Here is a 20,863-nt window from a genome sequence, read left to right as displayed (position 1 = left end):
TTCCGAAGAATAAACATGCGGCTGCCTACAAATTACAATTACTGCGCTGTTCTTGGCTTGTATCCTCATAATGTTTTAAAAAATAACAATAGAATCAATATTTAAGAACTGGTATTACACAGAGTCAGACATGAGTTGATTGTATGACAGTAATGTTTCAAGTTAAGAGTTAACTGAGAAATTAGGCTTTGCAGAGGTCTGGTATATGAAACAATAGAAATTACATAAAAGATGTTAGATTAAAAATAGGATACAAACTAACTGGGTTCAAATAAACCCACTCTTGACAAAAAAAAAAAAAAAAAAAAAAAAAAAAAAACCAAAAACAATAATAATTTATTAAATACAAAAAAAAAAAAAATACTCGTATTACCCATAACGATCAAATATCAAATGATGTTGTAAGGCTCGAGTTAAGTGACATTGGATTTAGCTGTAATGTTCATGAGAGGAATAAAATAGAAGAGAAAAAAATGGATTTACAAGTGACACACATGCTCAACACATTGACATTCTACAACTTATATTGAACTTTTTTTCTTTTTCAAAAGTTTGCAGGGGCCATGGCCCTCTTGGTCCTATGTTCCGCCCCTCTTAGTTCACTTCTCTTCCAAAGTATGTTGTTCATCTGTGGCCTGGGACCACCTTCTGGCACCAAGCACATTCACAAGTAAAATCGAGAACACGAATTTCTAACCCCACTGGAAATGGTTCTGAAAAATTAACTTACGACCCATTTACAGCCATTTCCGGTGAGGATTTTGGTGGTATCAATGGGCAGTCCTCTCCACCCAACTGTCTATTCTCTGAAGTGCCATGCAAGCAATCAGAGCAGCCTCTAGAAGTATCAGGCTGATTCTCTCTGAGATCCTCATCATCCGAACTGTTGGTATCAGAACAGCTCCTAGAAACAACATGTTCATTCTCTTGATTCTTCCCTTCACCTGAGTTCTTGACCGCATCAGCTGTGCGAGTAGTGAGCATGGGGCTTGCAGTTTTCTTATTCGGTAGCACTGCCTGGCTTAGTGTCGTGCATAAAGCAGCAAATACACTTTCTTTTGGCTTGGAGTTTTTACCCAACCGTTGCCTCTTTGCTAGCTCAGGCTCCCTATCCTTAGCAGCCAATTTCCGCTTCAACCTAAGGGACTCCATTGTCCCTTCATCTTCATCAGAAGCTTCAGGATGTTTCCGGGGTGGTGGTTTGTAGTCTTCATCATCCTCGTCATCATCATAATCTACCAGCCCGACAGACCTTGGACTACAAGAATCAAGATGAACATATGGGCGATATAGCAAAAATACTTTGAAAATGCACTTCTGTGATAATCAACATTACAACAGTACAATACCTGGATGGTGGGTGACCTGCAGCAACTCCATTGGATGAAACAGGTTGAGGTTGTACTTTCTGGGTAGTTGACATGGATGCCGATGCTGTATCTTCTTCATCACTGATTACAAGTTTCATATTCAGTGGTTATGGATAGCAAATTTTAGCAGCAAAGACCCAGTCAAAAGACATTCAACAAAAAATCATACCTGTCCTCATTAAAATAGTCTTCTTCTTCTTTCTCCAAAGCACGCTCATCAGTTCGTTTTCTAGGGTCTGACACATTAACAGTGCCTTTCGTTCCAAAATTTTCTAGGCACTGCAAACACACTTGTCAAAAACAAAAGCTCTAAATTTATAGGGGGAGAAAATCTAGAAGGAGCATAATACCTGCTCATATTTTACTTTTAGAGACTGAATGGATGCCAAATACTCAAATTTGACCAACTGGTTCCAGAATGAATCAACCAAGTACTTAACCAAAGATTTCAGATTTTCCTGCAAAGACAAAAACGTAGATAAGACAAAAACTCCAAGACATAGTTTAGCTCCAAAATACTAAGGTCTAAAAGAGAGTGGCACCTTCCGGATGAACTCAAAAAGTTCTAAAACAGCAGAGTTGAGCAAATTATATCGATTGCCATTACCAACAAATGCATCTACAATTGGCTTGAGAAGGTTGTTCCTAACGATATGATTTATCAGATGCTCATCCTGCAGATTTATATGTTATTTCAATGAATAGCTTTTTAGGCCCCAAAAAAAACACTGAAATATGAGAGAGAGAGAGAGAGAGAGAGAGAGAGAGAGGGAAAGACGGAGTGTGTGGGTGTGTGTGTCAGAGAGAGAGAGGTTATATGTACAACAGCACACGATTAACATTTTTAAACGGTATACTTAGTTGACAATTTATACACACAGCATTTTCAATTGCATAAGATCCTCTCAAAACAACTAAACTGGTCAAATCAGAACAATCTATACCTACATGACGGAATCACTTCTAGTCGTGTATGGCAATTCATTCATCTTAACTTCATTTCTGTTTAACCACAGAAGACACAATGTACTCTAATTTTATGGGCAAAATTCTCCTCGGTTTCTGCTATGGATAATTAATCCAGACTGACAAATCTTGTTGATTTCAGTGTATTCCAAATCCCAACTGAATTAAATGATAATAAACTTCCATTCATGTTAGCACAAGAACTCTTTTTTTACTCACATGACGGGAAAGAATAGTGCGAACAAATCGAACTGCAGCAACAACTAGATATTTTTCCCGTCTTTGTGTAACCAACAAAACTTTATCTATCACATTATTTAGAAGAAAGTTACACCTGCAAATGACAAAGAACCCAAACATTTCAATGTTATATGTTAGCGGCAGAAATCAATTTCTGACAATTGTACAAGAATTCAAAATATTACTTTATTCTGTATGGATGGTGAAGAACACAAAAGCAAAGCAATTCGCATATGTTTGACAGTATTTCAGGCTTCGCGACATTCTGATTTTCAACTCTTACACCAGAGCAGGAAGAATTACCAACTGATTGAGCATTGCCTTCCAAAGGACATGATGAGGTTATAACATCAATTAACTGACCCAGATGCTTCTCATAGAAAATCTCAATAATTGCATCTCTCTGTAATAAAGAAAACAAGATAATAATACTCAATAACCAGTTGATCCAGATATAAGTACAAAAACAGAGCATAAAAAAGAAATTCTTCCTTACATGCAAGTTTTACTGACAAGATTTTCCAACAATTCAGCAGAAATATAATAAACTACAAATCAACATTCAAAATGTTACACCTGCATAAATAAACTCAAACGTATTGCAGACTCCAAATGCAAAGTTACCGATATACATGAAGCACTTAATAATTAGCAACATCTAGTAATTCATGATACTCACATATAAAAAGAGAAATTACCAAAGATTTATGAGCTATACTAGAATAAACTGGATCATAAAAAGTAACAACCAATATAGATTTGAATATAGTGTAAATGATTGATGCACAGCTAAAACTTCCCCTTAAATTAAAATGGACACAAAATAATTTAAGAAAAACAGTGACATACACGTGTATAAATTAAATGCTCAAAAAACATTTATTGAACAAAAATGACTAAATCGGCTACCTGTGCTCCTGACAATGTGTACGAATCTAGTAGACTACGAAGAATTTCAAGAAACTGGCAGTGCATGTCCTCTCCAAAATCTGTAATCATGCCTTTAACCTGTAAGTAGACAATTACATATGAACTTTTTTTTTTTGAAGAGGGCAATTAAACATTAATATTGATAGAGCTAACATGTGTACTTCCTATACATGGGCATTTAAAAATTAAAATAGCTAAACTAGTGTGGTTCACTTGTTATAAGAAGAGCCCAAAGAGTTCTCAAGAAGAGTCTATGCCTGTTCCCAAGCAGTTGGTCATCGTCTGGATGTAATATACTAAAAAGTACATCCCAAATTACACATATTATGGAATAGAAAACTAGACTCCTCTTAGACACATTTGCTCAGATCATTCAAAATCTGGAAAGGCAAACTTTCCATCACAAGCTAATCTTTCAACTACCATCAGTTTTAAATTTATAGTGCATTTAATGCAATCTCTAAAACAATGCTTCACCAGTATAACCTGTTTCTTGCCTAATTAGGTCCTTTTCTCCTTCTGTTGTCAATATATATATACATATGCGCACACATTTTATAGTCAATCATTATTTTTGCTTCACAAGACAAAGTATCCCATCCATTCGACAACAAAAATTGATGAATTGGCAAGGTGAGGTGAGGAACTATAAGATATCTTTGGGGATCAACCAACACAGATAATTGTCTAGATGCACGTGTCATTTCAAATGCATAACACATAATCAAAATTGGAAAGTGCATACCAATAGTCCTAAAAGTGGACTTCCTTCCTGACGAACAACATATGAACGCAGAAGGTTTGGATCCTGATTCATAAAAAGATTGAGGATATCTGTCCTGCATCCATTATAATCACTTACTGTTAGGACACTGACACAAGAAAAAAAAAAACAAAAAGCAAGAAGAGACTCAATACAGAAGACAGATACTAAAAGGTCTTGATTACCCAGTTAATACAAGTTTTTTGTCCTGACTCTGCAAAGCATCAGTTACAATGTCAAAGATTCCTTCATTCATGAGATCCCTACAGAAATTTATTGTGATCTCTCTTAGAACAAAGACATTATATAAGACAAAAAAACTAGAACTACCCATCATAAAAATAAGCAGCTAAAAGTTCTAGAAAAAAAAACAACAGAGAGCTACAAAACATAGTGGTACATCAAGAAATATAACTTCAAGAATTGCATACCTAAATAGCCGGAGCTGCTGAACCATCTGCAGGCTCTTGCTTAAACTACAAAACTCATGCAAGAAATACACCTACATTGTAGAGGGACAGAAGGATAAGCATGACCAATGTTAAGGTAGATAAAGGAAATTAATCAAAGAACTGCAACCAAAAATTGTAATGCTACTAACACTACCAAGATAACTATCATATTGTCTATCAGACGTCAAAATCCTTATGACTACTTTTATTCGGTAAAAAGTACAGGAGATGGCATTAAAAAAGTAACCATGTAAACAGTATAACAAGACAGTTCTTTTATCAATTGTTATTTTATCGAGAGGAGGAAGGCTCACTTTGATTCAAGCTGTTTTGAGTAGCATCCCAATTTATTATATGTCATTATTCAAAATTCCTTGCGGAGTGGCCTTAAAGCTAGAACGGTTATTGAGAAATTTTTTGTGGGAAGGCATGGAGGAGGGAAAGAAAGACCACTTAGTGAGATGGGAGGTGGTGGCTAAAAGCAAGGTAAAAGGAGGTTTAGGGGTGGGAAATCTGATTGAGAGGAATAAAGCTTTACTTGGTAAATGGTTGTGGAGGTATTCTAAGGAACCAGTCTCCTTGTGGCATTATGTGATAAGAAGCAAATATGGGGAGGCTTGTTAATGGTTGGGACACAAAGCCTTTGGTGAGGGTTTCAAGCCGTAGTCCGTGGAGAGACATTTCTCTTGGCTATCCGTCCTTTTTACATTGCTGCAAATTTGTAGTGGGAAATGGGGTTAGGGTCAGGTTTTGGGAGGACTGTTGGTTGGAGGAGCGCCCGTTGTTTTTTATTGTCCACAAAGCATCATGATTCTATCTCAAGTTTTGTGGACGCTTATGCATATCCTTATAGTTGGAATTTTGGATTTAGGAGAAACCCAAATGATTTGGAGTTAGCTGAGCTTGTGGTTTTGCTAGAGAAGCTAGAAGAAGCTCGTCTGTTTCCGTTAAGGGTGGACTCCAAAAGATGGAAGTTAGAAGGGTCAGGGTGTTTTTCTTCCAAATCCTATAGTACTTTTTTATGCAACAAAAGAAGTGACCCTTATTTTTCTCCTTATCCCCAAATATGGGCAGCAAAAGTCCCTCCTAAAGTTCGAGTTTTTGTTTGGTCAGTGGCTCTTGGGAGGGTAAACACTTGTGATCTTGTTCAAAGGAGGAGGCCTTTTAGCTGTTTTTCACCTCAATGGTGCATTCTATGTAAAGCGGGGGAGGAGAGTGTGGACCATGTTTTCCTTCATTGCTCTTACTCTTTACAATTGTGGTGGAAGTTGTTTAGGAGGTTGGCGCTTCATGGGTAATACCACAAAATTGTTCTGAGCTTTTGACTACCTGCTTTCAGGCCTTAGGGAAGGGGAAAAAAGCAAAAACCCTATGGAGATGCGTGGTGCTGGCTGTTTTTTGGGTTTTATGGATGGAGCGCAATAGAAGAATTTTTGATGATTATAAGGGGATTGAAGTGGAAGTTCTTTGGGAGCAAGCGAAATTTTGGGCTGCTTTATGGGCATTAATTACGACTGATTTTTGGGCACACTCTATATCCTCTATTATGCTGAACGTGTTAGCTGTTGTGCAGTGACACTAGTTCTGGGGCGATGTCTTGGGTTTTTTCTTATCTGAGATCAGTTTTGTTTTTTACTTTTATTTTTTTCTTTATAAGTTTGTGGATTCCTGATCCACTCTGTGTTTTTTATTTTACTTTGTATTTTTAATAAAAGTTCTCGTGTCGTCTAAAAAAAAATTAACATATATTAATCCTTTTATTTCATTTCTGATTGATTTGTGGGAGGGAAAAAAAAAGCAAGAGAAACAGAAGAGGGGTTACACAATCTAAAAGATCAATTACATATTCATGTACTCTCCATTGCACCAATACCATGTCTCAGAAAGAAAAATAAAGAGCAATTATGGAAATCAACAATTACCAAATTCTTTTTAGATTCTGCAGAGGTGGATGGTGACCTTAACCTAGCAAACAATTCCTGAATGAAGGTACTGTCGTCCTTTAGCAAAGAAACAACCTACAACAGAATAGGAAAATTAGACATAACATAACATAGAGCCCAATATGTCTAAAGATTGAGCTGTAAATTCTTACAATAGCATTGTTTGCATGAATAATGGAATTGAGATTTGCAACTGTGGCCTCATCCAATACTCTAGCCAAAACAACATCCTGAAATAATACAGAGTGAGAATTACTACCAAATAAATGAGAAAAACAAAAATATAAAATATAAAACCAACCAAATGGTCCAAACCTTTAAATAGCCAACTTTATACGTCTGATGTATCTTTGACAAAACCATAGCATCTTTAATCGGTATGGCCTACGCAAAGTGAATTTATACATCAAGATACATAGGCAAGAAACAAACAACTCTCATATACATATATATATATATGTGTATTAAGATACCCTCCAACCTCCCTTTAGTCCTTACTCCAAATCCCAACCACACAAAGTAAAGAAAATGATTACCTCCTTAAAAACAACATGCTCTTTTAGAAAGTTACGATGATGTTGGACATGAGGTACTTCAGGGTCATCTGCAAACCAAAAGTTCAAGTAATTGCAACATCATCATCAAAACAATAGCGAACCATAACAATCCAAGAACCAAACTACAAACCAGGCCGCCACAAAATTCAATAATGGAAGGTTATTATGAAAATAGAAACCAACAAAACTCACATTCGAGGGAACCAATGATATCCATGATTAAGTCATCACCAAAAATTTTCTCAAAGATCTGAGGACTATTCAGTAGAACTGCAGGTAGAAAAACATATATCACTAAATAATAAAAGGAGAGACATGCAATTAGGTAGTATCTATTTTGAGGATGAAATAGTAAAGGAATACTTACTGATCCCCCTTACTATTTTGTATATCATGTGAAGACCATCAACATTTTCCAAGTCTTCACAGATTCTAAATAGGCCCATAAGCTTTCGGAAAAAATCTTGCTGCATTGGGAACAAGAAGTTCATTAGAAAAATGCAACAGCATGAAGTATAAACGAAATGACAAGCTGTAGATGAAGTTACACTAAGACAAATTTTCAGATTTAGGATAACTAAATTAGACCTACTTCAACAATTGCTTTTTTATTGACATGACAGAACCCCACTAACTACATCAACATGGCAGAATTATCCATTTCTCCAGACTCACAAAGATATACAAAGCTTACATCAGTCAATATCAGTTCCGTCAGTCGCATCTGATCAGCAATGCCACTCTCAGCCACAGTCTGCAAGAAAATCCACATGCCTTGTCATCACTTTGCGTGTATGATGTATCTTACATAAATACAAGACAGCAGTCCATCAAGGAAAAAATGGAAGATAAGAAAAGCTCCAGGGGTAAAACATCGTATTCATGGCCATAAACATTGAGTGAAAAATGTGACAAAAAAGAAAGATAAAAGTAAAATATGAGATACAACTGATAGAACCTTGAGAATTAAAGTAAGTGTGGATAGCTCAACCGCAGGCAGCTCCCTCAACTCACTGTTTGCACTGTGAAATGTCTCATCTACAGATATCACAAACGAGGATGAACAATTCATGCCTCCTATTTAGAAAGAGAAAAAAAAATAAAATAACACAGACATACACATACACACACTCACAATGTACAACTCAAGTAAAAGCCTTTTTAAAATAACTTAAAATCAGTGCTTTACATCGTTCACTTCCAAAAGACACAAATGTTCAGTGGCTTATATCTATACACCACTGGTGACACACAGTCGTATAAACAGACATCCTCATACTTCAAATCTGAGTTATCATTATAAATACAAGGTTCAAGTGCGAAAGGGGGCTGGGTAGACAGCTGGGAAGCAGAATAAGAGGATTTTGATTGCATAGAGAAGTCATCAAATAGACATAGCCAATGGCCAATGTTGCCCAAGATACCCCCAATGTCATTCTGAGGCAAGAACCAGCTCCAACACCCACATAGGTCAGATATTAAAATGAAAAGAACAATGAGAGAAATTAATGTATTTTTTAGATGATATTGCCAAAACTTACTGTTAAGAGAATTAAAATGCAGATTTCTCTGCACACTGCATATGTGGTCCCTGAATAAAGCAAGCAAAATAATTAGTGGAATCAGAAGATGACGAACCAACTAGGTTATAAAGAAGAACCAGGAATAAAAATTCAGAGGTTACCATATGTAAGAGCAGCCTGTACTCTCCTGAAAGCTGAGTGCTAATTCGGTAGAGTATTCGGGATCTCTCCATGAGATAATTGTATCTTAAAAAGAAATCATCCAAACCGAACAATTCAGTATCAATCCTGACCATTTGAGGACATCAAATAATAGCAAACTAATATGTACATAATTTATCAGCTAATACATAAAATACCTTCTTGCTTTCTGTAAATATCATCCGAGCTGATCCGATGCAGAAGTAATGTCTCATTGTCTTCTTCGTCAATAACAAACAAACCCAGGTCTTCTGATCGCTGTGTTACAACATTTTCATTCAATCAAAATGCAAAGCAATTTCAGGCGATCATTTCTTAAAAAATTCGACACCAAACAATTCATTTTCACAAATTTACTCGTCTCTATCATATTAACATAGATTCAAATCGATGGGATTAACAAACCTCCAAATAGTCAACAGTGACATGACCAGTTCCCTGATCATCCCATTTTCCATCTTCATTCAGACGGTAGACCTTAACGCGCTGAGAATTATATAAGAGAAATATTAGACCAAAAACTTTGACCATATGCAATATACCAATATACTATTGTAAATCTAAAAGATGATCACAGAGAAAATACATATTTTAAAAGTGATGGACATTATCTTTCTTTGTTACTAATTTTATAAAGGAAGCAGCATGGTTTCATAATCTTAAATACAACTGAAGAGGACAAAAAGCAACAACAGAGGTAGTGAATTGTTATACCAAAGGAAGAGGTGCATTAAGTACCATGTTATACAATGCAAATGCACGTTAAACACAAGATGCACTCATAATAGCATTACAGTTAAGACAAGTGAACATGCTCATTAACACATAAAAATTGTTGTCATTATCGAAAGTTTAAACATGTAAACTGCATTTTAACAGCCACCTCATGTGACGAATAACATCACACAAAAGCATTATACCAGCAAAACATGCAAATAATCTACATAAGCAATACCATAAGTTTAAATAACACTGAATTGACCACAATGTGATTTATCTGCTCACATTTTACATACTTCATTAAAAGAAATTTATTTAAATATGCCTCCATCAAGTCCAAAAAGAGGCCATCCACATCAACACTCAAATTTCAATACTAAATCCAGCACATCCTAGTTATCTCTTCGAGTTAACATGTTTATGTAGTATGTAGTGCAAGCAGTATGAACTTCTACATATGAAGTAAATGGGAAAAATAAAACTCCCCTGAAACCCAATCTATTATCCAATAGACCTTATGATAAGGATTAACAGATATACTACAATGTGGGAGGGTATATAATGGGTAGAAAACGTAGAATAAACTGCTGTGCCAATATCATCAATCATGCACATGAACTATGAAGCACCGACTGTCATGTCCATGTCGCCTGTCAGATACAAGTTGGACACCGACATGACACTGGCACTTGACACATCACGTGACATGTCAACATTTTTTCTCCACCTGAAACTACTGACAATACTGAATCTGAAATGGAGGTTGTGATCTTTTCCAAAAATAAAACAAAATAATGATGATGACGATGATGATGATGATGATGATGATGATGATGATGATGATGATGATGATGAGACTTTAGGAGTATTATCCAAGTGAAGTTTTCTTTTGTTTTGGAAGGATCTTTTCGTATTTTGACCATTACATTTGAATTTAATTAGATGTGATGTTCTGTATGAAGTTATAGTTTATGTTTTGCATGTTTTAATGAAATTATTTTCTGCGTCATTTTAGAAAAATTATTTGCAAACTAATTATTCATGCATAATAGAAAGAACTATATATATGATTATAAAATTATATTTATTTATAGTTGTTTGCCTCGTATCTGTAATAGTTGTTTGCGATATGTCATGTTGACTTGTCCATATCGTGCCAGTGCTCTAAGCACATAAACAAGCAAATGTATTAATTTCATAATCAGAGAAAACACTACAATACCATAAAAAGACAATTACCATATGCATATGCATAATTCTAAAAACTTGCAAATCCATGCAACAATATAAGAAGTGTGGATAGAACATTATGGAAAAGTTACCATAAGCCAGCATTTAATTAATCGTATTACTATCCATGTTCTTAACATGATAGATAGGGTTAATGCATTGATTTCAGTAATGTCACAAAATGAGTCACTTGTCCAATGCAGTTGTGTAAGAACATTAATCACGTCATTTTATATCATTCAACTTTGAAACCAAGTTGCCATTACAGGAGAAGCTAACGGCCCAAAAGCCGGTAATCTAGCACAAAGAAATAGGTACAGGAGATCACAAATAAAAATAAAATAATAGATGACAGAAAGCTTGTAAAATCACTCAACGTCAGCAATTCGTCGTGTGGAGATTTGCTAAAGGAGACCAATAACTCAGGACAAACAATGCGACAACAACGACAGCAATCTTACAAAATTTGTGGTTTCCAAGACAGAGACACCAATATCAAAAAAGATACGACCAAATTAAATCGAGGGCCCACCTCTCAAGGTCCAGTAACCTAACTAAATTAAGCATAAGGATCAGTAAAATATTTGGATGGAACACAAATAAGCTGTGCATAACGAAAGGTTTCATATATAGAACTCAGACAATCCCACAAAGGACTACCACTAAAGTCTTTTTTTTTTTTTGTCTAACGTTATTGGAAGAGGGGGATTTGAACTCATGACGTCAAGTGTAGTGTAAATGCTCTCAACCACTAGAGATACAAGCCTCCACACTACTATTAAACTCTTTCCCATGACAACTGCACCAAATCATCCTCTTTCAACCTATAAAGAAATATCATCCATGGACACCTGGAGCTTTCACAATTTTAAATTACAAAAGTAAATTCTACCACATCCTTCAACCCAAACCAGTACCTACCTTTATTAACACTTAAACTTCAACCTCCCTTGAAAAATCAAAAGAACAACTATTTAGGAACTTCCTTACCCACACCACCGAAATGGTAGTCATAGTACCTTCTCAGTGAAAAACAGTGTCCTTACTATATATAGAATAAAAATCAAAGTAAGGTGAAGAAAGTAGCACTGATATTAACTCTGCAGTTAGAAGGTGCCATACACTTCACTGCAACATCTCTTATAGCTCCAATCCACTAATATGATTCATATAACACTTCAAAAATTTAGACACCCTGGAGAACACAAGCAAGATAGAATGGTACTGTACAATTAAAACAACTTTCCACACAGAAACCTAATGCAATCGAATTTGAAATGTTAACACTCTCCCTCTACCAATAAATATCACCAGCTCAGCCCCGAATTGAAATAAACCAGTGCACATAATTATGCAGAAAGCAAAACAAGATATACAATTGAAAGTGAAGAAAACCAACCTCAATCTTCAAAAGTCGCTTATAACAAAGAATCTGTATTCACTGCGATTCTAGGTCAAAGTGTTAAGCTTCCTAATTTGCAGAAAAAGCAAACTCACCTGCATCGAATTGGAGTTGGCCTGTGATTTATCCGGAGCGCCCATCGTAGCTCCTATGTATGCGATTCGAATTCGGAGCCAAAATTGGGTATCAGACTGAATCGAAGCTGAGGATTCGAAAAACGTTAAATTAGGGTTTTGAGGGGAGGTAAGAGGAGAGGGGGATAAAGGAAGGTGATTAGGGTTCCCGGGGATCAGTAGAAAACCCTAACCGCCATTAACGTAGCAGTGTAAACCTCCGAATTTTCTCTCACTTTCTCTCTCTCGCACACTCTCTCTCCGCTTTTTATTCTTTTATGTGCAAGTGTCTAAGCCCCGACTTGTTCGATAAGAGAAGAAAAGTGGAAAACTATTACGCATGTTGGAAATTGATGTATCCCCGTTATACCCCTGTTTTGGTGTGCAATTACGGGGAAGCCATTGACCATAGTGTCCACGCATTTCCACGCGCTTTCTTTTCGCGATGAAACCGCGAGAGAGTTTGGTGAGTGTGCGTGCCGTGGGTCCCTTACCTGGCTGTAGCTGAAAGACCCACACGTTTGCTTCTGATTGGTTCATCAAAGAATAGAACACGTGTAGTTTCTATTAACTAGCTAATGACACGACCTCGTAATGCCATCCAGTCGCCAAAGGACAGGCGACAGGCGTCAGTTTGTAGCAAACGGGGTGCCACCGATGATGTTACATGAGAAACTCTAGTGCCCGGCTCCGGCCCCGGTGAGGACTTGGATCAATAAAATCTAGTTGAGATGCAACGTGGCTTGTCATGATTGGATGATTGATTCGACTGTTGCAATGAGAATATTAGTAAATGAAAGAGAAAGATTATTATACTAGTAAGCAGTAGTTTATAAAAGTATGTTTGGAGGGAACAAACCTGGACTTGGGATCAAACCCGATACCCCGAATCCCATACTCATAACAAGCTAGCACTAGGGACTTAATTTAGACCTGAAACTCAATCCCGTAATCGTGGAATTCATACTAAAGTTCTTTTACTCAATATTTCAAACAAGAGGATTTAAGATATAAATTACGACCTAAACTCGTGACTTCAAACCAAGAACCTGGACTCAAAACCTTATACTCATGAGTCATGACCTCAGACACTTAACCCAGGACTACGAAATATGACTCTAGACCTTGACTTGAAATCTAGACCCAATACCCCAACTCAAAACCCAAGTAATCTAAGGGGGTATTCAAACTTGGATTTTATTGAGTTTTAAAAGTCTAATGAAATTTAGGTGTTCTTAACTTATATTTTAATAAATTTAAGTGTCTTCAACTCATATTTTAATGGATTCCAATAAAATTCAAGTGCCTTAAAAAAGTTATAAATTCTATTAAGTGAATGATTTTAATGGATTTGAATAAATTTTTTACACATAACAAATTTCATGAGAATTCCAGCCAATTCTCTTAGATTTTGATTGATTATATGATTTTTAAAAATTAATTAAAATCTAAGTTGAAAACACCCCCTAATTATCCAAAAAATTTAAGATATTAGAATTCGCAGAGTCATTTCTCACCAACTAAGGAGGTGTCTCAACTTAGATTTTACAAGTCTAATGAAATTTATGTGTCCTCAATTAGGATTTTAATGGATTCCAAATAAATTAAGGTATCTCCAACTTATATTTTAATGGATTCCAATAAAATTCAAGTGTACTAAAAAAATCACGGATTTGATTAAGTGATGGATTTTAATTGATTTGGATGATGAATTTTAATGGATTTGAATAAATTTTTTACACATAACAAATTTCATAAAAATTTCAACCAATTCTCTTAAATTTTGATGGATTATATAAATTTAAAAATCCATTAAAATCTGAGTTGAGGACGGATTAACTAAACAAATTATGTTAGAAATCCCATCACTTTAATTTTCATAATTGTACTGTCTCATTACTTAAAAATTATTTGGTATTTCAAATTAATTGATCCAAGCACACACTAAATGAACTCTAAAAACTAATATTTAAATAAACAAGACAGTATCAACGTACATTTGGCAAGTGTAACACTATTCATTGAACAAATATTATATTTTAAAATTGTAATTAATGCTTGAATCAAGATGGGAGGTAGAGTTATTACTGTTTTTATTATTAGAAACCTTTACGATAATCCAAATCGTGTAGACACTACGAAATTTTTAGTTTGGTATCTATTCTAGTGCCAAATGACAAAGCTTATAAATTCATTTTTCTATATGAATATTGAAGATTCTCAAACCTCTTTCAATAAAATAAATAAAAAATACTACTAAAACAATAGTGGGGTTTTTTTATGGTGAGAAACAATGACTACTAAATTAATAGCTAGTTAGTACCTATGTAGCTACGTGAATAATATGGATGAGCCATTGGACATATATGACACACAAAAAAGGATTAAAGGTGAAGTTGCTCATTTATCACTAACTTCAACTTTCTATACATATACATATTTTCGCATTCATATAGGTCAGCATAAAATCTTATACAATAATGTTTTATCAGGGTGGGCGTCGGGCGGGTGGTTCGGGTGGGAGCCCAAACCATCTCCGAATAAATGGCTCGGATGTCAATCGGGGACGGGTCAGAGATGGTCAGAAAATGGGTTGGCTGGAAAGGGGAAGCAGAAGAGAGAAGATGCCCAAAAGGAGAAAGTGGCTTGCCTGAGAAATGGTGGCTGGTGGAGGTGGTTCTTGTACTGCAATGGTGGACGATGGTGGACGGTGACGGAAATGGAGGTGGTTGGTGGCAGAAAAGGAGGAGGTTGGTGGCGGAATGGAGGTGGACGATGACAGAAATGGAGGTGGTTGCAGACTTGCAGTGCCAGAGAAGATGGTGGCTACTACTGGCTTGCCTGAGAAGATGGTGGCTAGAAGCTTGGCAGGCGGGCCGGCTTTGACGGTCGGTGGAAAGGGGCGGGCTGACACTAGCCCGTTAGTGATCGGACGAGTCAGCTTGCAGCTTGGCAGGTCGGTGGAGGCGGGCGGGCCACGTTCGGACGGGTTGATGCTCAGGCCTAGTTTTATGCACTTTTATATATAAATGTGTCATTCGACACGGCAACAAGGTCCACAATCAGTGTCGTTTTCACTTAATCATTTAGAATGACGTGTTGTTAGTCTTCTATGTAGAAATACACATAAAATTGTCATATAGAGTTTCATACAAACAATATATGAAAGATCCGCAGAATCAGCCTCTAGAGTTATCTAAAAAGTTTTTAGAGACCCGACTTGCTCCAAAGGATTGACGCCCGCTATATGGTTGTTAGTTCAAAGGGTAGTTGTGCCTTTAATCCTAAGTTCCTGACCATTGGGCATTTGGGCCTATGTTGACCCGGAGGGGTTATCATAACATGCCACGTGTCATATCAAAGATATCGAGGGTATTTTAGAAATTTGACCTAGATTAATCACGTGGCAGTGTGGCACTTACTTTTTTACCATATAACGTGGGCACATTCAATTCTGTAAAAGTTTACCCCACTCTTTTGGTCGTTCACTCGGATCCTCACTCCTCCGAGCCGAAACAATCAAACAATGGGCGGCACGCGCATTTTAGCAAGAGAGGACAACTGGACAACTAACAAAGGAAGAAATAGTAATAGAAAGAAAGGAGTGGTTTATCCGCCGCACTTTGTTATCTCCGCCCCTCCAAATTGCTCTTAAGTCCTCAACGGACTCCTCGAGGCCTCGCTTCAAGTCTCTCTCATTCCCATAATAACAACACAACTCAACACCCAAAGTCTCACCTCACCACTCTCATTTCCCTCAGATCGATCGATCGAAAATGCAGTCTTCGCTCTCTCTCCCTTCCTTCTCTTCCACCATTCCCAGATCAAACTACGTCGTTCAATCGACCCTCCCTCTCGCGCCCTCCAAGCCGATCAATCTCCGATTCTGCGGCCTCCGCAGAGAGGCCTTGGGCTTCTCGTCGCTCGCCCAGTCCGACTCGCTCCGAGTCCGCCTCTCGGTTCACTCGCGCTCCGCCAAGCTCGTCTCGGCCTCCTTGTCCCAGAACGGAAGTCCTCCCAAGTCGTTCGACTACGACTTGCTCATCATCGGTGCCGGCGTCGGTGGCCACGGTGCTGCTCTCCACGCCGTCGAGAAGGTATGTGACTATGTGGACACTCCTTTATAATTTGCTCAGAAATTGTGGCTCTGAGCTTTGGATTTAGCTCAACTGTCACTCATTGCTTGCCTTTTCAGCTTAAATCCAATTCTACTAGCTTAGAATCTGTTTGCTTTTTTGCTTAAAACGACTGTACTAGCTAGAAATGGTTGATTTCTTCCTTCTACGGCAAGTTGTTTACATTCAATCAAAGGCACTGACAATATACATGCCGTGTATTGGCGTAAATTCGATATTATTGCAAGAAATGCATGAACTAAAACACATTTTAGTTGAATGCTTCAAAATAATATATACAGCTATCATATTTATGTGTGTATGTATGCATGTATATGTATATATCAGACTTAACCACTATCATGGATGACTGCACACAATAAGAAATGACATCATATTTGTGGTAACATAAAATATAAAATATTCGAATTAACTACTTTCCAACACATAGCCCCTAATTTGGAAGTTGTTGATTTTTTTCTTTTCTGGCAATAATTGATCTAGAATCTGCATGCTCTTATGTCGGTTAGTGACATTTAGTATGTTACTGTCGTTTATTTGCCAACCGGGTTATGCAAGAGGTGAAGTAATTCTCAACACCCAACAATTGCAGGGTCTGAAAACTGCCATCGTAGAGGGAGATGTGGTGGGTGGAACATGTGTTAACAGAGGATGTGTTCCATCTAAAGCTCTTCTGGCAGTGAGTGGTCGGATGCGTGAGCTTCAGAATGAGCATCACCTTAAGGCTTTGGGTTTGCAGGTAAAACATAATGTTATCTATCAATTGTATGTATATATGCAAAAATTTATTGGTTAGTCGTGAAAACTTATGTATCTTACACTGCTGCTTTCTTGTGACTTATGATAGGTTTCAGCAGCTGCGTATGATCGACAGGGAGTAGCTGATCATGCAAATAACCTTGCAACGAAAATTCGTAATAATTTAACCAATTCAATGAAGTTACTTGGAGTGGACATATTGACAGGTGTTGGTACAATTCTGGTAAGTCATACATGCTTTCAAATTGATTTGGTGACGACACAAACAGAAGTTCTCATGCTCAGTTAAAAATAAAGCTAGTTTTGATACAATGATGATATTGTTAGAACATGGTTATGATTAAGTTTGACATATCTGATATATTGTAAGTGCTGGCATCCTGATAGTTATCCTAACATTTGTTCTTTTGTTTATGGAACAATTCAGGGCCCTCAAAAGGTGAAAATTGGATCATCTGACAAAGTAGTAACAGCAAAAAACATAATCATTGCCACTGGTTCCGTTCCTTTTGTTCCTAAGGGTGTTGAAGTCGATGGTAAAAATTATATATTTTTCCTCTTCCCTGTTATCTAATGGTTGATCAAAGCGTTTTTAATTTTTACAAGGCATGCAAATTGATTGATTTCAGACCCTCTGTTACTATGATTAAGGAATACCTAGTGACTATATAATTGACCTGCAGGGAAGACTGTAATTACTAGTGACCATGCACTCAAATTGGAGCATGTTCCAGAGTGGATTGCTATTGTTGGAAGTGGTTACATAGGTCTTGAGTTCAGTGATGTATATACTGCACTAGGAAGTGAGGTAGTTCTTTTCTTTCGCTTTCCTTTTCATCTTATGAAATTTTACAGTTCAAAAATGAGCCAAGTCTTCCATTTGAGGCGGATAAGCTACCTTTAATTGTGCCTTAAGGTCTTATAGCATTAAAAGATGGAGACCTTGTCTGGCCCATCAGTTACTTCTCTTTGTGTCTACCAGCCCATTAAGTTACCTTTTTATATATTTAATTTTCTAAATTATGCTTTTGTATGATCAAGTTACCTTTTTATTTATTCTAATTATTTTAGTTATGCTTTTGTGTCTAGGAGTTCTTATGTCACAAGGCAGTCTAGTTTAATATTTAGGTATTTTGTAGGTTACTTTCATTGAAGCTTTAGATCAGCTTATGCCTGGTTTTGATCCTGAGATTGGGAAGTTAGCCCAGAGGGTTCTAATAAATCCACGGAAGATTGATTATCAAACTGGAGTATTTGCATCCAAGGTAACCTGTGTTTATTCTGTGAATAGTTTCTATTAAGTGTTTTTGGGTTTGCTGCTTCAGTTTTTCATCTTGTTTGGTCTTCTATAGATCACCCCAGCAAAGGATGGGAAACCAGTCATCATTGAACTAATTGATGCAAAGACCAAGGAACCAAAAGATACTCTGGAGGTAATTAAGTGAATATGTTTAAATTGATTTAATGTTTGTAAAGGACTTATTATGCTGCCATTAATGAATTTGGTAGTATGAATCTGTTAGACACAACTACATTCTGTGCTAGTTGAATGATACCTTGTCAAAGGACTTATCTCCTTCTGTTAGAGCCTTAATTGGCTAATTAAGATAACCTTCTGTATATCTATTTTTGAAGTCAGACATATGTTTAGAGTCTTAAAGACTTCCAAATTATGCCCAAGAGCTGGAGTGCTTGCCTTTTAATTTCTGTCTGCGTAGCTATTCAAATTCATATGAATAATAGGCTTTCAAGGCATTTGTTATGCACCTTTGACTTTATTCTTCTCACAGGTAGATGCAGCATTAATTGCAACCGGAAGGGCCCCGTTCACAAAAGGTCTTGGATTGGAGAATGTATGGCATCTCGATTACTACTTATATGGTTTCAGAGTATAGAATTATTCAGAAAATAAGCAGCAATACTTTTTGACATTGCTTTTCTGCAGGTCGATGTAGCAACACAACGTGGTTTTATTCCTGTTGATGAGCGCATGAGAGTGATAGATGCAAATGGAAACTTGGTACGTTGTGAATTTTCTTACGAGCAAAAATCCTGGCATGAACATCATCAATTGTTTCTGATGTGAATTCTGAAAATCAGGTTCCTCACCTGTTTTGCATTGGTGATGCTAATGGCAAGATGATGCTTGCTCATGCAGCAAGTGCACAAGGAATTTCGGGTTAGTGTATTTAACTTATTTGTTTGCTTCACATATGAATCTCTCTCTCTCTCTCTCTCTCTCTCTCTCTCTCTATCTCTATCTCTCTCTGTGTGCCTGAAAATTGATTATCTTCATACATCTCTCTTTAGTGGTTGAACAAGTCTCAGGAAGAGACCATGTGCTCAATCATTTGAGCATCCCCGCAGCGTGTTTCACTCATCCTGAAATCAGTATGGTTGGATTGACAGAGGTGATAATTTGTTAATTGTCATTATGCAATATGCAACATCTATCACAAAATTATGCTTTTTCTTTATAAATATTGAACGTTTTAACTAAACCATTTTCAATTTGCAGCCTCAAGCAAGGGAGAAAGCTGAAAAGGAGGGATTTGAAGTAAGTATTGCCAAGACAAGTTTCAAGGCCAACACAAAGGCCCTAGCAGAAAATGAAGGAGAGGGACTTGCTAAGGTATTCTTCCCACCATTTTTTCTTTTATCTTATTGCTATGCAGAAATTACGTACTGAGTTATGGTTGGTCAATAATTTTCCTTTTTGGTTGTTATCTACTGGGGATATTGACAATCCTGGTCCTGCTTTGTTTTCATGCAGTTGATATACAGACCAGATAACGGAGAGATACTTGGAGTTCATATCTTTGGGTTGCATGCTGCCGATCTCATTCATGAGGCATCAAATGCTATAGCATTGGGGACGCGTATTCAAGTAATTAACTGTGCTAAAGTTACTGTGTTAATGCCCGTAAACTGCAACTTATAACGTGGCCTTTATAATCTACCACTCCCAACTTTGTTGATTATTCTTTGGCCACATGTTTCTCCAACTAATAATGTCTGTTGAATTTACTTACATTTGTAATTTTGCAGGATATCAAATTGGCAGTCCACGCACATCCTACTTTGTCTGAAGTGCTAGATGAACTTTTCAAGTCAGCTAAGGTGAGCTGCTGACATTCAGTTCTTACATCATGCTGCATCGCTGCACTAGTTCTTTTCCCGATATGTGTTTACCCACATATCTTTTTAATTCTTGGGGCAGGTTAAAGCTCATGTTTCTAGCCCACTAAGTCAACCAGTTGCAGTCTAAGCTTCTCAATACACAATACTCGAGTATAAATTTTGAAGATATTTGCTTGTAATAGGGAGTTTCAGGAAGTTTTGCATCACAAGACACAAGAGATCGACACCCTGAGAAAAGAAGGAACTTCAGGGAATCAAGGACGACATGGCCCAAAATATTTCTCACCTTTGTATCTTGGATTCTTAGTTATGTTAATGCCTTGAAGAAACACTTGTATTCATAATTGTTTTCATATGGAAACATGTTTTCTGTAGTTTTAGACAACATTTATGCATAAGAGAAGAGGCCTTATAATA

The 20,863-nt window shown here is 36.8% G+C and overlaps 2 protein-coding genes across 3 annotated transcripts; one reads left to right on the top strand and one right to left on the bottom strand.

Moving 5' to 3' along the window:
* Positions 1 to 351: 351 nt before the first annotated feature.
* Positions 352 to 12,704, bottom strand: LOC147294414 (binding protein). Its single transcript, XM_086231602.1, has 24 exons — positions 12,393 to 12,704; positions 9,351 to 9,431; positions 9,104 to 9,203; positions 8,906 to 8,990; positions 8,763 to 8,812; positions 8,180 to 8,259; positions 7,916 to 7,975; positions 7,589 to 7,688; positions 7,414 to 7,491; positions 7,201 to 7,268; positions 6,980 to 7,048; positions 6,817 to 6,894; positions 6,644 to 6,739; positions 4,701 to 4,771; positions 4,455 to 4,532; positions 4,252 to 4,345; positions 3,486 to 3,584; positions 2,762 to 2,979; positions 2,556 to 2,670; positions 1,913 to 2,044; positions 1,721 to 1,828; positions 1,540 to 1,649; positions 1,350 to 1,451; positions 352 to 1,258 (listed from the first exon to the last, which is right to left on the bottom strand). The coding sequence occupies exons 1-24, from the start codon at positions 12,435 to 12,437 to the stop codon at positions 727 to 729; spliced, it is 2,649 nt and encodes an 882-aa protein (XP_086087728.1). The 5' UTR covers positions 12,438 to 12,704; the 3' UTR covers positions 352 to 726.
* A 3,211-nt stretch (positions 12,705 to 15,915) lies between these two features.
* Positions 15,916 to 20,863, top strand: LOC147294413 (dihydrolipoyl dehydrogenase 2, chloroplastic-like). 2 transcript variants are annotated; one of them, XM_086230863.1, is made up of 15 exons: positions 15,916 to 16,507; positions 17,139 to 17,285; positions 17,394 to 17,528; positions 17,733 to 17,841; positions 17,989 to 18,113; positions 18,445 to 18,570; positions 18,658 to 18,738; positions 19,096 to 19,158; positions 19,251 to 19,325; positions 19,406 to 19,484; positions 19,616 to 19,716; positions 19,824 to 19,937; positions 20,079 to 20,192; positions 20,354 to 20,425; positions 20,629 to 20,863. In XM_086230863.1, the coding sequence occupies exons 1-15, from the start codon at positions 16,187 to 16,189 to the stop codon at positions 20,788 to 20,790; spliced, it is 1,824 nt and encodes a 607-aa protein (XP_086086989.1). In that variant the 5' UTR covers positions 15,916 to 16,186; the 3' UTR covers positions 20,791 to 20,863. The 2 variants fall into 2 exon arrangements, with proteins under 2 accessions (XP_086086989.1, XP_086086988.1); XM_086230862.1 differs by having other exon boundaries at positions 15,917 to 16,507; positions 20,526 to 20,863.

This window comes from Dryas octopetala, chromosome 2, assembly GCF_963921425.1.
Source record: "Dryas octopetala chromosome 2, drDryOcto1.1, whole genome shotgun sequence".
Taxonomy (NCBI): Eukaryota; Viridiplantae; Streptophyta; class Magnoliopsida; order Rosales; family Rosaceae; genus Dryas; species Dryas octopetala.
The sequence above is the reverse complement of the archived record's forward strand: the minus strand, read 5'-3'. Positions and strand labels throughout refer to the sequence as shown.

Excerpts from the sequence above, each read along its gene's own strand:
- LOC147294414 (XM_086231602.1), bottom strand. The coding sequence starts at position 12,437 with ATGGGCGCTCCGGATAAATCACAGGCCAACTCCAATTCGATGCAG. Across the intron at positions 9,204-9,350 it reads TCACTGTTGACTATTTGGAG|CGATCAGAAGACCTGGGTTT; the intron begins GTTTGTTAATCC and ends GTTGTAACACAG. Across the intron at positions 6,740-6,816 it reads TTCATGCAAACAATGCTATT|GTTGTTTCTTTGCTAAAGGA; the intron begins GTAAGAATTTAC and ends ATTCTGTTGTAG.
- LOC147294413 (XM_086230863.1), top strand. The coding sequence starts at position 16,187 with ATGCAGTCTTCGCTCTCTCTCCCTTCCTTCTCTTCCACCATTCCCAGA. Across the intron at positions 19,159-19,250 it reads AAGGTCTTGGATTGGAGAAT|GTCGATGTAGCAACACAACG; the intron begins GTATGGCATCTC and ends GCTTTTCTGCAG. Across the intron at positions 19,938-20,078 it reads AAGGAGAGGGACTTGCTAAG|TTGATATACAGACCAGATAA; the intron begins GTATTCTTCCCA and ends GTTTTCATGCAG.